At 41.9% G+C, this 13144-nt stretch overlaps 1 protein-coding gene across 1 annotated transcript in view; it reads left to right on the forward strand.

Moving 5' to 3' along the window:
- Positions 1-12920, forward strand: part of AFF3 (ALF transcription elongation factor 3) — a 336652-nt gene extending 323732 nt beyond the window's left edge. Inside the window, exon 21 of the mRNA XM_080377268.1 lies at positions 761-12920. Within this exon, the coding sequence (XP_080233394.1) occupies positions 761-882 (122 nt within the window). The 3' untranslated portion in view covers positions 883-12920. The remainder of the gene's footprint in view (positions 1-760) is intronic.
- The last annotated feature ends 224 nt before the right edge of the window (positions 12921-13144 follow it).

Here is a 13144-nt window from a genome sequence, read left to right on the forward strand (position 1 = left end):
TTAAGGCGGGGGCAGGATTCAAATCAAAATGAGGACACCTAAGTGTAGGTGCGTATGTATGAGTTGTGGGGGCTCACTGCAGCTGATAGAGCTTTGTTCAATACAAACAGCAGAGTTCAGACAGCTGTTCAGTTCACCCTGAAGGGGAGGTGGGAATACAATTCAGTTGCCTAACCATAGCTGCCAAATGCCGTTTGAGGCATCCTTACCTACACTGCCACTCCAGAAGTCTCCTGTACATCCTGTGTTAGATCTGCCCGTTCAGACTATACGTATCAACTGCCTAAGAGCATCTCAAATGGGCACTACATCCCTCTAAGTAGGCAACTGAATTAAATCCCTAGTGGTTAGTTTCCTTAGGCTGGGTGTACCGTGTTGTACGGGCCTTTGTTTCTCTGTCATGGTAGTTTAAATGTCTAGCATATGTACAGCTAGACACTTATGTGTAGACTTTTCGATTTAAGTTGTCCTTAATCTAAAAATAAATCTTGCCGAGCATCTGTTTGCTTTATCAAGACTCAATGGAAATTAATGAAAAGCAAAGCCAAAGAACTCACTGTTTTGTTCTTTAAAAAGAAAATTGTTGTGCATCAGCCTGTAAGATCATAAACCACAGGGCTTTAAAATTAATCTCACCAGCACTAAACGTTCATTCCTATGAAATGTTCAGCTTGACTCAATTTGTAAGAGAATAAAATCTATTAAAGGGTGGCAAATACAGCTTCACTCTTCTGATGCTGAATCTTTTTTATTTCTGTAGATTTTTTTAACGACCTGGATGCATTGATGGGACCTATCACTTTGCACAGCAGTATGGAGCATTTAGTTCAGTATACTCAACAAGGACTTCACTGGGTGCGGAATAGCGCTCACTTGTCATAATGACTGTGTGCCATTCACATGGACAGTATTCCTTTCATGGATAATTCAGTTATTCTGGACACTGTGCTACAGAAATAGTCAACCACAGCATTGATCCAAACAAAGGTGAATATTTCTTCAATACTGAGCAAAATTTTTCTGAACGTAGACATGTATGTGTGCATATATACAGTATACAATGATGTCTCTTCAGGATTAATTGTTCTATACCACTCTCCAAACATTTTCATACATTAGAAATACTGGAAAGAACTGATCTTAATGCACAAAACATACCCTTTCTATTCTTGTACTGAAAAACTCAGAAACCAAAATCTCATGGGTTGATTGAACCAAGTGCAATAAGCACAGATCCCTGTTCAGGAAAGCACTCAACAGATTCTTAACTTTAAGCTTGTAATGAAATCCTGTTGATTTCAGCAGAGCTTAAGCACATACACAAGGGCTTTCCTGAATTGGAATGAATGAAGGCAAATCATAAACATGGAGAACTTTTACTGCAAGCATGGACGCATCACAGAATTTTCAATACGAATGTGCCATCTCCCTGTTACTTCCCCACTGGGGCACAGAGGAGTTGTGTAGTCTGCATTAAGTTGGAGAAAGACGGCATTCCTTCACGTGCAGTAAGTTTCAACAAATTGCATGCATTCCTTTATCTCCTGTCTTTTTAAATAACTTTACCTCTTGTTCAGCTCCTCACCAACAGTATAACCTACAGTATCAAGCAAAAAGCCTGAAAACAGATTTGCTGATAGCAAGAACTTAAAAGAGATGGTGGGAAATTGCATTCTGTTACTGACAGTAAATAGATAATTGGTGAAAAAAAAATGGCAAACTTCAATCTACTTAGTCAAGAAAATGTGTTAATTTCAGCTGCATACACACAGAGACCAGGATATATCTGTAACAGTTGTTGGCTTTGCATGGGAAGGCTTCATCCCACAGATTTGACTTTCATATCTTTTTCATCTAGCAGAAGCTTGCAGTATTTTCTTCTAGGCTGTATGGGAGCATTACATGCAATTTCCTTTATCTAGGAAGCTGAGTTTGCTGCTCATCAGGCTAAGAACTGTTTCCTATCATAATCCTCTCACTCTTCATGCATAATCCTCAACTAGGCTTTAACGTTTCTTGATTTATGGGATGTTTTCAGTTCCTGTTGACAATCTGTGTTTTTTCATGCCAGAAGAATTAATCCCACAATAATTGGAGTTTAATCTGGGTCAGCTGAGGTCAAGGCCAGTTCATATCAACTGTGCATATCATTCCATGCATTTTTGTTCATTTTCAGTGGTTTTCACACACTTAGTTTTCCTTTTCTGTATTGGAAATTTTTTTTTTTTTTCAATCAGATTTGCAGCCTTTACTCAAGTCAGCAGCTCTGGTGACTTTCAATGGATGTTCTTGTCCGAGTCACTGGCTGAAGCCTTTGATTGTTGTTTTCTAGTCTAATTTACTTACATATTAAGGAAATGTGAGTACAAAAGTCTCTTTCAATAGAAAATAGAAGCAGAATTAGCCACTGATATTGATTGATTGGTCCCTGCTGCCTTTTTTTCCTCCACCATTTTTTAAGAGCTCCATTTTGAAAAAAAAAAGATACCAAACAATGTGGCACGTTTTCTCAGTAAAACATCTTTGTTAACACAGACTGTATGTACCCTGTGGTAATGAGTGGGCTTGAGAGCACACTTAGCCCCGCATATCTGCATGTTTTTTTTGTTGAGACTGAGTACCATACCTCCAGGTATTGCTCTGACTCAGAGCATTCACCCCATTTGAAGCAGCTCAGCAGCGTAGCTACTGAGGAGCTGCTCAGCCCCAAGCCATCCTGGGCCGATATTTATGTACTCATTCATGCTCAGATACTTCCCCTCAAAGAGAAGTCCTGAGCTCAGGCTGTGGTCAGTTCTTAGCATGGACATGAGTGCTGCAGTGTGGCTAGCTTTAAGAGTGAACACAGACCTGCCTTTAAATGACAAAACACACATCCTCCAAATCCTCCCATTGCTCTTAACTCTGGCTGCTACCCACCCCAGAAGGAACAAAATTTGTTTGGTCACAAGTATTGTGGAGAACTTGATCGGTGCCTTTCTGTTTATGACTTGCCTGATCTCCAGCTGTGGATGTCTGTCATGATTTACTAGACTAGTAGCAACGGATTCTGTCAGCTGCTTGAATACCATATGAAGGTACTGTGGTATTTCTCCTCAGATCAGGAAAGTGAAATTCCAGTTAGATTAGCTTCTGTTTTCTTTGACAGTGCCTATGATGTTTATCTTCAGATAAGTCTGGGGGTTGGGAGCCCTTACTGCTATTTAACATTGAGAAATTTTAGAAGTGATTACTTGCCTTAAATGGAGTTTAGTTTATTGGACATGTGGCATTTGAGTTTCAAATATGGAACTCTGAAGCATGTTTATTTTACTAGATCGGGGTATTTTTCTTAATCACAATGAACTCTTTGTATGGATGTAATATGTCAAGAAACTTCAAAGAAATGCAAGAATTAATGCTGTCCTGATGTAACATTTCCAAGTACTAAGAATCTCTTGTAGATGATTGTCATTTCTTGTGCATTGTTCTTATATTGAATTATTCCAGCTAAAATACCCATTGCTTCCATGGAAAAACACACTGGTTTTTATTTTTTGTGCTGGCATCATCTGTGTTGTCTGATGAGAACACTGAGCCTTAACTTCTGGTGGTGTAACAGGATGAAATAGCAGGCACTTAAACCAACTAGACACATAAATGGATTAGAGGTTTTGGCCTTCTCCCCATCAGGTTTCTTGCAGCTATACTATTTTGGTGAGGTTATTTAGAATACTCTTCTGTGCAGACTATTTGCTGTATATGGTTGCTGCTGTTTAGATAAACGAATGTGGCATCGTGACAATACTTCATTTCATCTTCTTAGAGTCTGGTCTGGAAAAGTGCATGTGGCATTTAGATCTAGTCCAGTTATTCATAAGCTCCACCTTAAGAACCTGAACAGTCTTAGGCACTTCATCATGAGTCAAAGATGCTCTGTGTGTTCTGGATGGCACCAGAGGAATCTGTCCTTTGGAGTTCCATGAAAGATACTGACTTGTTTTAATCTGTTGTAAAAGTCCTGGAACATGCAGGCTTCTTTACACCATAGCAATGTTCAGGTTCATGTTGGGAAAGTAAGAAGTCATTCTGTACAAATCCGGAAGGATTATGCCTGGAGGGAGAGGTTTGCTTACAAACAGAGGCTTCTCAATCAGACAGCGTTGGTAAAGCAGCCTATAGGATCCTCACAGGCAGCAGGAACATACAGACCCCTTGGCCTTAATCCTTTATAGCATTTCACGGAGGCATGAGTGACAGGTAAGAACAAAGCATATGCAGAGGTTCAAGTGTGACCGAAAGCCAAGCATGGTCCTCCCTGTCACATGGCAGGATACCTCAACCCCTTTTTTGCCTATTCATTTTATCCAAATATTACAGGGTTCCAAAGGAAGAGATGATAGTGAGCAGAGGACCTTAGGTAAAGGAGGTTAAGAAGATCAAGCCCTAAGTGTAGATACAAACACATATGTATATACTGTAAATCTAAATAGTAATAAAAGTCACTCAGCATGAAGGCTATTACTAGTGCCTACCATTGATCATCAAGTACTCATCACCGAGCAGCCATATCACCTCAGAAGTGCAGTAACTGTTATCAAAATAATTTGTGTAACTAATTAATTTATAAGAAATGCACCTTTGGGACTGTGCCATAGTATCTCCTTTGTAATACAAATGTTCGACCATTTTTCATGCTACTGATTCAAATCTAAATCACTGAAATGTCAGGTTAACTTTTTTTTTGGCTAGATGAGGACATCTACTTAGACCTGGCTAATCTGTGCTCAGTTCACCTACCCAAGAGACTTTAGTAGTCACCAGCCTTAACACATATATAGTATATACTATTCACTGACTTAGTTGTAGGTTTTAATCCAAATGAAAATGGAATTTGTGAAATGATTTGGATTAATGGCATCTGCTTCAGATATACTTGCAGATTTGACATTAAATGATTCATGATTTTAAGCAGGAAAGGTTGAATTTTATATAAATAACAGTGAATTAATTCCTTGATCTTTTTACAAGAGGATTTTTTTTAAATGAAAAGATTGTCAAAGCAATAGGTTTTTTAACTCTCCTAAATTTTCTGGAGGGTCATGGGTTCACGGTAAAAGCTATATTAAGAACATCTCCTTCTGCAATATGCCTTGCCTTTACATAATCCTCTTAATATGTCAGAAAGAAATGTTTCTTTTTTCACACCAACAGCAACATTTCCCTCCCCCATTCAGGGAGAATCCTCAAACTAAGGAATAAAATCTCCTGGCACAATAGAAATACAAACAATGCCTGAAGAATATGGACTTGTTAAGGTAACAATAGAAGTTTGGCTGGCACAGACATAACATGCCTCTCATTTTGGTATCTTTTTGTTAGCATTTACATCACATATTTGAACTCATTGTGTTTGAAACTAGAGAATTAGTCTGATTTTCATGTCTTAAAAAGGCCTGATCACTATCATAATTATAACTGTTATATTAGCTTATGTGCTGTGCACCAAGGGCTGGAAAGGCTTGTAACTATAGACAAATTTGTCAGAATGCATTCAGAAAAGCATTTAAATGATCTTATGTCTAGTCTGCCTCGAAAACTGGAAACCAATGCTTCTCACCCAATACTGTTAGCATGAAAATTTGGCTACTTTAACGTCTCTCATAAGGCTGCCATTTGCCCTCAATAAGGCCAAAACTCTATTTCTGGTGTTACTGGTTGCCATGCTGGAAATTGTTCTTAAGGTTAATTAACAAACTGGGAAAGTCATTTTAGGCCCTGTTTGTGCTTACCTCACCAGAGTTACATAGAAGAAAAACACTAATATTTGGAGCATCCAGGGCTCCATCATTCTTTCAAAAGACTGTGGTTTTCCACAGTGGTGGGACACTGTGGGATTCAGCTGCGGCTATTTCTTCAGTTCCTCTGCCTCTCAAACAGGGTGCCGCAGCATGGAGCAAGTAACCCACAGGTTGCATAAAGGGACTTGCTTTCCCCCACAAAGCCAGCAGCAACTAGAGCAAGGCTCCCTCTCGGTTCCAATCTGTGTAGCTTGAATCTCACATGTTGTAGCTTGAATTCCAGCCTCACCCCTGCTGCCCTTGAAGGACTCCAGAGGGTCTAAGGAAAACAACAGAATGACGAAAAAATGGGGATTTCCTCTGTCCCAAGGCACGTATTCCTTTTTGGAAGTGAATATAGAGAACAGCATGGATCATAAGGCACTCAGGTCTCATGTTTCTCATATGTACTAACACAGGGATACTTAACACTTATCTGCCTCATAGGGCTTTATGAGAATTAATTAATGTTTGCAAATCACTTTGTATCCTCAGAAGGAAAGTGCTGTAGAAGAGCTAGGGAAAAAACTGCTAAGTACACTGGATGAATTTCACCCCTGAGTCCAGAGCTACAAGACCCTCAAAATCCTTAAATACCATGTAAGCTCTTGATGTAAGCACCAGAGTATATAAAACTTGTACTCAGCACTGAGGGGAGTCACAGCCTAGGTGGAACTGCCATTCCCAGAGTATCTATAACTTCGATCCTGGTAGAGAGCAAGAATTACAACAGTACATAATGGGGCAAACAGCGCAGGTTAACCAAGAGCTGTGCAGCCATCCTAAGAATTTCAAATTATTTTATATCTTTGAGCCACTTTGTATTTCTGTGAAAGAAATTTGCCTCCCTGATCGTACCAAGTGCGTTTCTCCTAACAGCCTCAGAAGTATCCAAAGCATTTGTTATTCCAAATCCAGCTTCAAATAATTTCAAATCAATGAAAATTTTCTTTTGGGATGGTGCATTGCAGAGAGGACTAGTTGCTTAACAAACATTTTAAAAAAAGTCTCTCTCATAACAAAATATGTGTCTGTTTGTGATGCATATTTCCAGTATCTGAGCTGGGAAGTCAGATATGTTGGGAGCAGAATGTTTAGGGAGTTACTTCCCAGATCACACCATCATTAGCCAGCATCCCCAGGTCAAAGTCCCAGCTCTGTTCTGACACATTACCTCTAGAAGTCATCAATAAAGCACTTCACCAAGGATTGAACACCAGTCAAATCAACAAAATGTTTCTATTGCTGTTCGTGTTATTCAGGCAGTACTAACAAATCCTTCCTTCCTTAGCACTCCTTATCCTTTTCTCCTCCACTTGGCATTCTTAGATATGGAATTCTCAGCCTGTTAACAGACATGAAAGGAAACACTTCCTGCAGGAACAAGCTAGATGTAGATAACATTTACCAAAGGACAGACCCTTAGTCTTTCTCTCACTTCTGTTTCGGAAAATGTTTGTATTGGAACAAGATATTTTCATTTGCAGTTTAGATTTAACAGAATCAGAGAATGGGTTGGGTTGGAAGGGACCTTGAAAGGTCATCTAGTCCAATCCCCCTGCCATGGGCAGGGACATCTTTCACCAGACCAGGTTGCTCAGAGCCCCATCCAGCCTGGCCTTGAATGCTTCCAATGATGAGGCATCCACAGCTTCTCTGGGCAACCTGTTCTCACCATCCTCCTTGTAAAAAAATCTTCCTCATGTCCAGTCTAAATCTACCCTCTTCCAGGTGAAAACTCTTGCCCCTTGTACTGTCACTAGGTCACACGGACCTAGTAAAAAGTCTTTCTCTGCCTTTCTTATAAGCCCCCTTCAAGTACTGAAAGGCTGCAACCAGGTCTTCCTGGAGCCTTCTCCTCCAGGCTGAACAACCCCAACTCTCTCAGCCTTTCTTCATAGGAGAGGTTGTTCCAGCCCTTTGACAATTTTCATTGCCCTCCTCTGGACCCGCTCCAACAGGTCCATGTCTCTCCTGTGCTGAGGACCCCAGAGCTGGGTGCAGCACTGCAGGTGGGGTCTCACCAGAGCAGAGCAGAGGGGCAGAATCACCTCCCTCGACCTGCTGGCCACGCTGCTTTTGATGCAGCCCAGGATACTGTTGGCTTTCTGGGCTGGCAAGCACACATTGATGGCTCATGTCCAGCCTTTCATCCAACAGTACCCCCAAGGCCTTCTCCACAGGGCTGTCCTCAATCAGTACATCCTCCACCTGTATCAGTATCGATACCTGGCCCAATCCAGGCGCAGGACCTTGCACTTGGCCTTGTTGAACCTCATCAGGTTCACATGGGTCCTCAACTCATGTCTGTCAAGGTCCCTCTGAATGTCAGGGTCACTTTGGGGGTCTGCCCTCAGTCATGACAAACAAGTCCATCTCCCATTTGCATAAGGTGCTATACGGGAAGATGAAGACTTCTGGCTTTCCCCAGCAATTCACACATAGCTAACTAGTGTCATGATCAATTCATTGTTTATTTCCTCAGCCTTTCATTTTGCCTTCCTGGTCCCACAGTCAGCTCTTTCTGCAGTTACAGATATTTTCTTTCTCAACCCCATCTCCCACCCTGGCTTAGGACATGCAGGACAAGGTAGAACTGAAATTACTCACAGGAAAAAAGATGGGGGGCAGTGCAAGGCTGCTCCAAACATCTCAGGACCTTTCTGCTTTCTTCTCATTCCCACCTCACCTGTGGGACTGGCACCCACCTTCTGCCATTATTCCTAGCAAAAGAGTTCATTTTTCTCCTGAGGAAGAGACAGTGAGTGCTGATGACCCATGCACAATTTCTGACCAGCTTTTCTTCTCTGTGTCAGAAGGAAGAGACCAGTAATCTGGGTCCAAAAGCCCTTGGTGCTGGTGACTCAAGTATCCCATGTGAAACAGGAGTGTAGCTGGAGGGGTTATAGCAGCATCTCCTGGCCCAGCACCATTGTCTGACGTTGTGTTACTGATCTGCTTGAATGAGCATTGCCACTTAATGGGCCTGCAGTAGAACCAGCGGGAACCGGTGGTCTCACACCTGTGCGAGCACCTTTGAGGACACACAATCAGCCTCGTAACAATTTGCTGGGATTAAATAGCAAGAGAAGGTGGAATGGGAAGAGGAAAAATGTCCTGGTTTAAACATAGAAATTGGGGTTCACCTCATCTTGCATTGAAGGTCAAAAATAAGGACAATGAATCACACCCCAGAAGTACTTGTTTCTGTCCACTGACTACAAAGAGGACTTAGGTGATGAGCTCAGATATAGAGGTGCTATAAATCCCACCCCAGGTTTACAGTTTTACCTGTTGCTAACAGGAGTGCCTGCTGAAATTGGTAAATAACTTAGGATGCACTGAGATCACATTGGGAGGGAGCAGATATGCAGGAAAATAGGTATGTAGTAAACACATTTATTTCTGAGATGTTTAAAGCAGACGTTTTAGACCTGGATCATCTCTTGCCCACTTTCTAATTCACTGGGCCCAAATCCAAAGAAGTAAGTAGTTCCTTGAGGACTGAATGTGCACCTTTCTTCTATTAAGATTACTGTAATATCAAGAAAATATATTCTACAGTTTACTAAACCCTCACAGGCACTTTTTCCATATTTTGTCTGGAAGTAGAACTGTCTTCCTTTAAACAGAAGAAACAGTTTTTCTGTAGATGGTAAAAGAGACGAGATTGGCTGTGAGCCCACGAGGCCAATATTACTCTTTTTTATGGAAATTCAACAGCATTTTTCAATTCATTATAGGAAAATGGCAATTTTATCCATGATGAACAGCCTATAGGCCACTCAGGACCACCTAAAGCTCGTGGCCCACCTGCAGCCCCGCAGCCTCATAGCAGCTCCTAGGGCTGGCCAGGCAGTGTCCCTTGCTGTTGGTGGAGGCAGAAGGAGCAGTGCTGTGTTGGCCGGTTCAGAGCAGCCAGATGAAGGTGTGCTTGCCGTGCCATTGGAAGCTATCTCTTTCCACAGGCGGCACCAGAAAGAGCAGAAGTTAAAGCAGAGGAGCCAGGTGGTGTGAGAGCTGCTCTCCAGGCAGCTCAAGTCTCACCCCTGGTTCTCTTGCGCGGGGACATCACCCCATGCTGGCCACGGCAGATGGAGACAACAACTGGTGTAACAAATCATGGCTGCATACACACACACACACTTCCTGCTTACGGCAGCTCCCTGCCATCCTGAGCATATTATATATCCTGGGCATAACGGGAAGCTGGACTGCAGTGGTGTCGGCTGACCAGGGCCGTGTTGCAGTAGGCATCCAACGGAGACTGTCTTCCATGGAGTTGTCACCATGCAGAAGCCAAAACCAAACCATGCTGTGGGTGGGTGAGGGAAACAAACAGGTGGGGCAGACAGTATAGGGCACCCAAACCAACAGGATGCTTGAATTTGTCCTTACTTCTCCAGCCAGTTGCAATTATCACAGTAGTCCTAATTCGCTCCCCATTTCCCATGCTGCACGTAGCACTAGTGGCTGAAGAGGCAATGCAGTGGTCCAGTGTAGGGTCCAGCCACCACCCATCCTCTTAATGGGCACACTGGCCATGCAGAGGGTGGCATGGCGGGATACTGGTGTGTCGTGACTCCCCCACCTCCCCTTTTCATGCAGTGAACTTACAAGTGAGGGTCCTTGGCCATATGAGGTATGTAAAGATCAGCTTATGACCAGAATTATTTTTGTAACAAACCACAGAGATGCATTTAAGTATTTCATTTATAGCAACAAACGTCAGCAGATTTTTTGTAAAATTATTTGAGTCAGGGTGGCTTTATTTGCAGCTCATAAAACATCACTCGTGTTTCTCTCTGAGGACATGTTACCCGAGGCTTCCCCCACCCAGCCAAAGCTATAGTGGTTTATCTTCCCACTGACCATAATCCCACAATATGTCCCCATACAGCAGGCAATATTGTTTACACAGGTTAATAAACGGAGTATTCTGTACAGTAATTTATGCTGTAAAGTATGTACATATATCACAGTAGCAGTCACAAATGCTTTAAATTGCCTTATTTATTAGATTGGTTAGCATTTCCCCCCTTGCTCCAGAATACTTTAAATTATTTTTATCTTTTGCATTAGGTATTTTTTTAGTTACTGCATTTTGACCCAAATATTGAAAAAAAAAGTATTGCTCTTTACAGTAAATAGATATCTAAAATTTAAGTAGAAATAGCAAATTCACTGCCTATCCAACTAATATAGCTCTGATTATAATTAAAAATAAATATGGTATCTTTTATCTGTGTATCATAGTATATGCCAGAAATCATATTCCACTTGTGATCAATACAAACAAGAGCTTCAGTAACTTTCACCTATTTCATTCTTCCATTGTGAGACAAAAAAATAATAAACTACTTAATCTAAAATATTGCCCATGGGAGCCCTGGTCTTATTCCTCCCTCAGGCAAAACTCACATTGGCTTCAGTGGGAACTTTACCTAAGCAAAAGTACAACATAGGGACATTACAAAAATAAATATATCACATATGAACAGTACTTGTGCTTTGTAGTCATTCCTTTTCTCTTTAGTAAGAAACATAGGGTGAACACTACACCTGTAATGCTCCTCTGTCTCATTCCTTCTTTTTTGCTAGACAAGTGAAAATTTGAGATTCAAAATCAATTGTATTTGTTCCATTCGCTCAATCAAAATGGAAATCTTTTGGGGATCAGTTCCGAGTGAAACTAGAAAAGACAAGAAAATTTTGCTTGTGTTTGTTTTCACAAATTATGTTTTAAATTATGTTACACAATTAAACAGGTTAGTGCATACAAAGGCAATGAAATTATTAATGATTTGTTTTACTGTTTGGAGATTTTGCTATGTCCACGGTTCATATAAAACTCATGTAGCACAGTTTCTGGGATGGTGAAAAATCCTACTGTAATGTAACAGAATGAGCCTTAAGGATTTGTAAGAATAAGCACTTTTATATTAAAAAGCAAATATTAATTCATCAGTAAGATTACTTTTTTAATGTGACAATAAACCATGAAATCAACATCCTTCTGTCTCAATTACGCCTCATCTGTCTCTTTCTTAAACCTTTTTCTGAGGGGAAAAAATGCCTGGGGTTGTGTTACGGCTTTCAGGTCCCATCGCAATCGCCTGTGCTCCTGCCTAAGCCACCTACCCTTCTCCACACTTCCTTCACGGGTGAGCTCGTTTGAAACCTTTGCACAAAGAAGGAGAAAAGGCTAGCTCATTAAAGCATCATTAACAAGGCACGGGATTTAACTGGGGTGTCTGACAGAACCAAAGATGTGAGAAGAGGCAGCTCTGGGGGAAGGAGAAGAAAGTCACTGCTACTTTTTAGTGAGGCACAGGATGAGCTCATAACCAAGCCACGGTTTTCTTTATTTAGGCATAGAAGACAAGCCCCCTTACCCTAAGACCACTAACATCTGTAAGGAGTGTCAAGAGAACCATGATCTCAGCAGCTGCAGAGCAGCAGTTCACAATTTGTGGGCCAGTATTATGATAAAACCACTAAGAAATACAAGTACCAAGTCACTCTCCATCCTGTCTTCCCCTGTTCACACACACAAACATTGTTCCCCAATTATTTCCCAATTCCTACAGTTTCTTCCCACACAGGATTGCCATCTCTCAGAAGTATTTATTCCAGAATGCTTTTTTGGGCCCAAATGCTGCCAGTTTAACATGACCATTTTGCAAGTGGTAGCTTCTGGTGGTTCTTTTCTGCTCAATCAATACCTGGGGAGTTGGAGGCTGGATGTTTTCCTGCTTCTTATTGGGGAAATCATGTTTTCCCAATCAGCATCTGACAGCCAGGGCGGGTTCTGGCTGAACATCTCAGGGGCAGGCCAAAAGAAATGAGCTTCCAAAAAAATGTTCTGCCCTTTTGTGACTCACCACCATACACAAACGTGTGCCTTTCATGGACTGTAACCAGCACATACTGACGGACACAAACGGAGAGCTTTTGCTGCTGAGGTCAGGAATGTATTTCAGGAACAAGCTGTGGCTTACAAAGTGCCATGACTCATGATGAGCACAGGACAGTGCTGCTCCCCATCACTGCCAGGGGTCTCCTGTTGGGACAGGAGAACAGGCAATGAATGGTCTCCCCAGGCACGGGGACAGCTTCCCCAGGAATTGCCTGCAGCAGCTGAGGAGCTGACATGCCACGCACCGGAGGGACAGTTACATGTAGCTGGGTTTCCGAGACCACCCAGGCTCTGAGTGAGCCCACTGCTATCTCCCACACCAGTGCCGGTTCAGTCCCACACACCACACACAGCTTCATTAACTTCCTCTAGGTTGGACCTGCTTGCTTCAGCACTGCCTCGCTCC

The sequence above is a fragment of the Falco punctatus genome (genome assembly GCF_963210335.1).
Source record: "Falco punctatus genome assembly, chromosome: 2".
Taxonomy (NCBI): Eukaryota; Metazoa; Chordata; class Aves; order Falconiformes; family Falconidae; genus Falco; species Falco punctatus.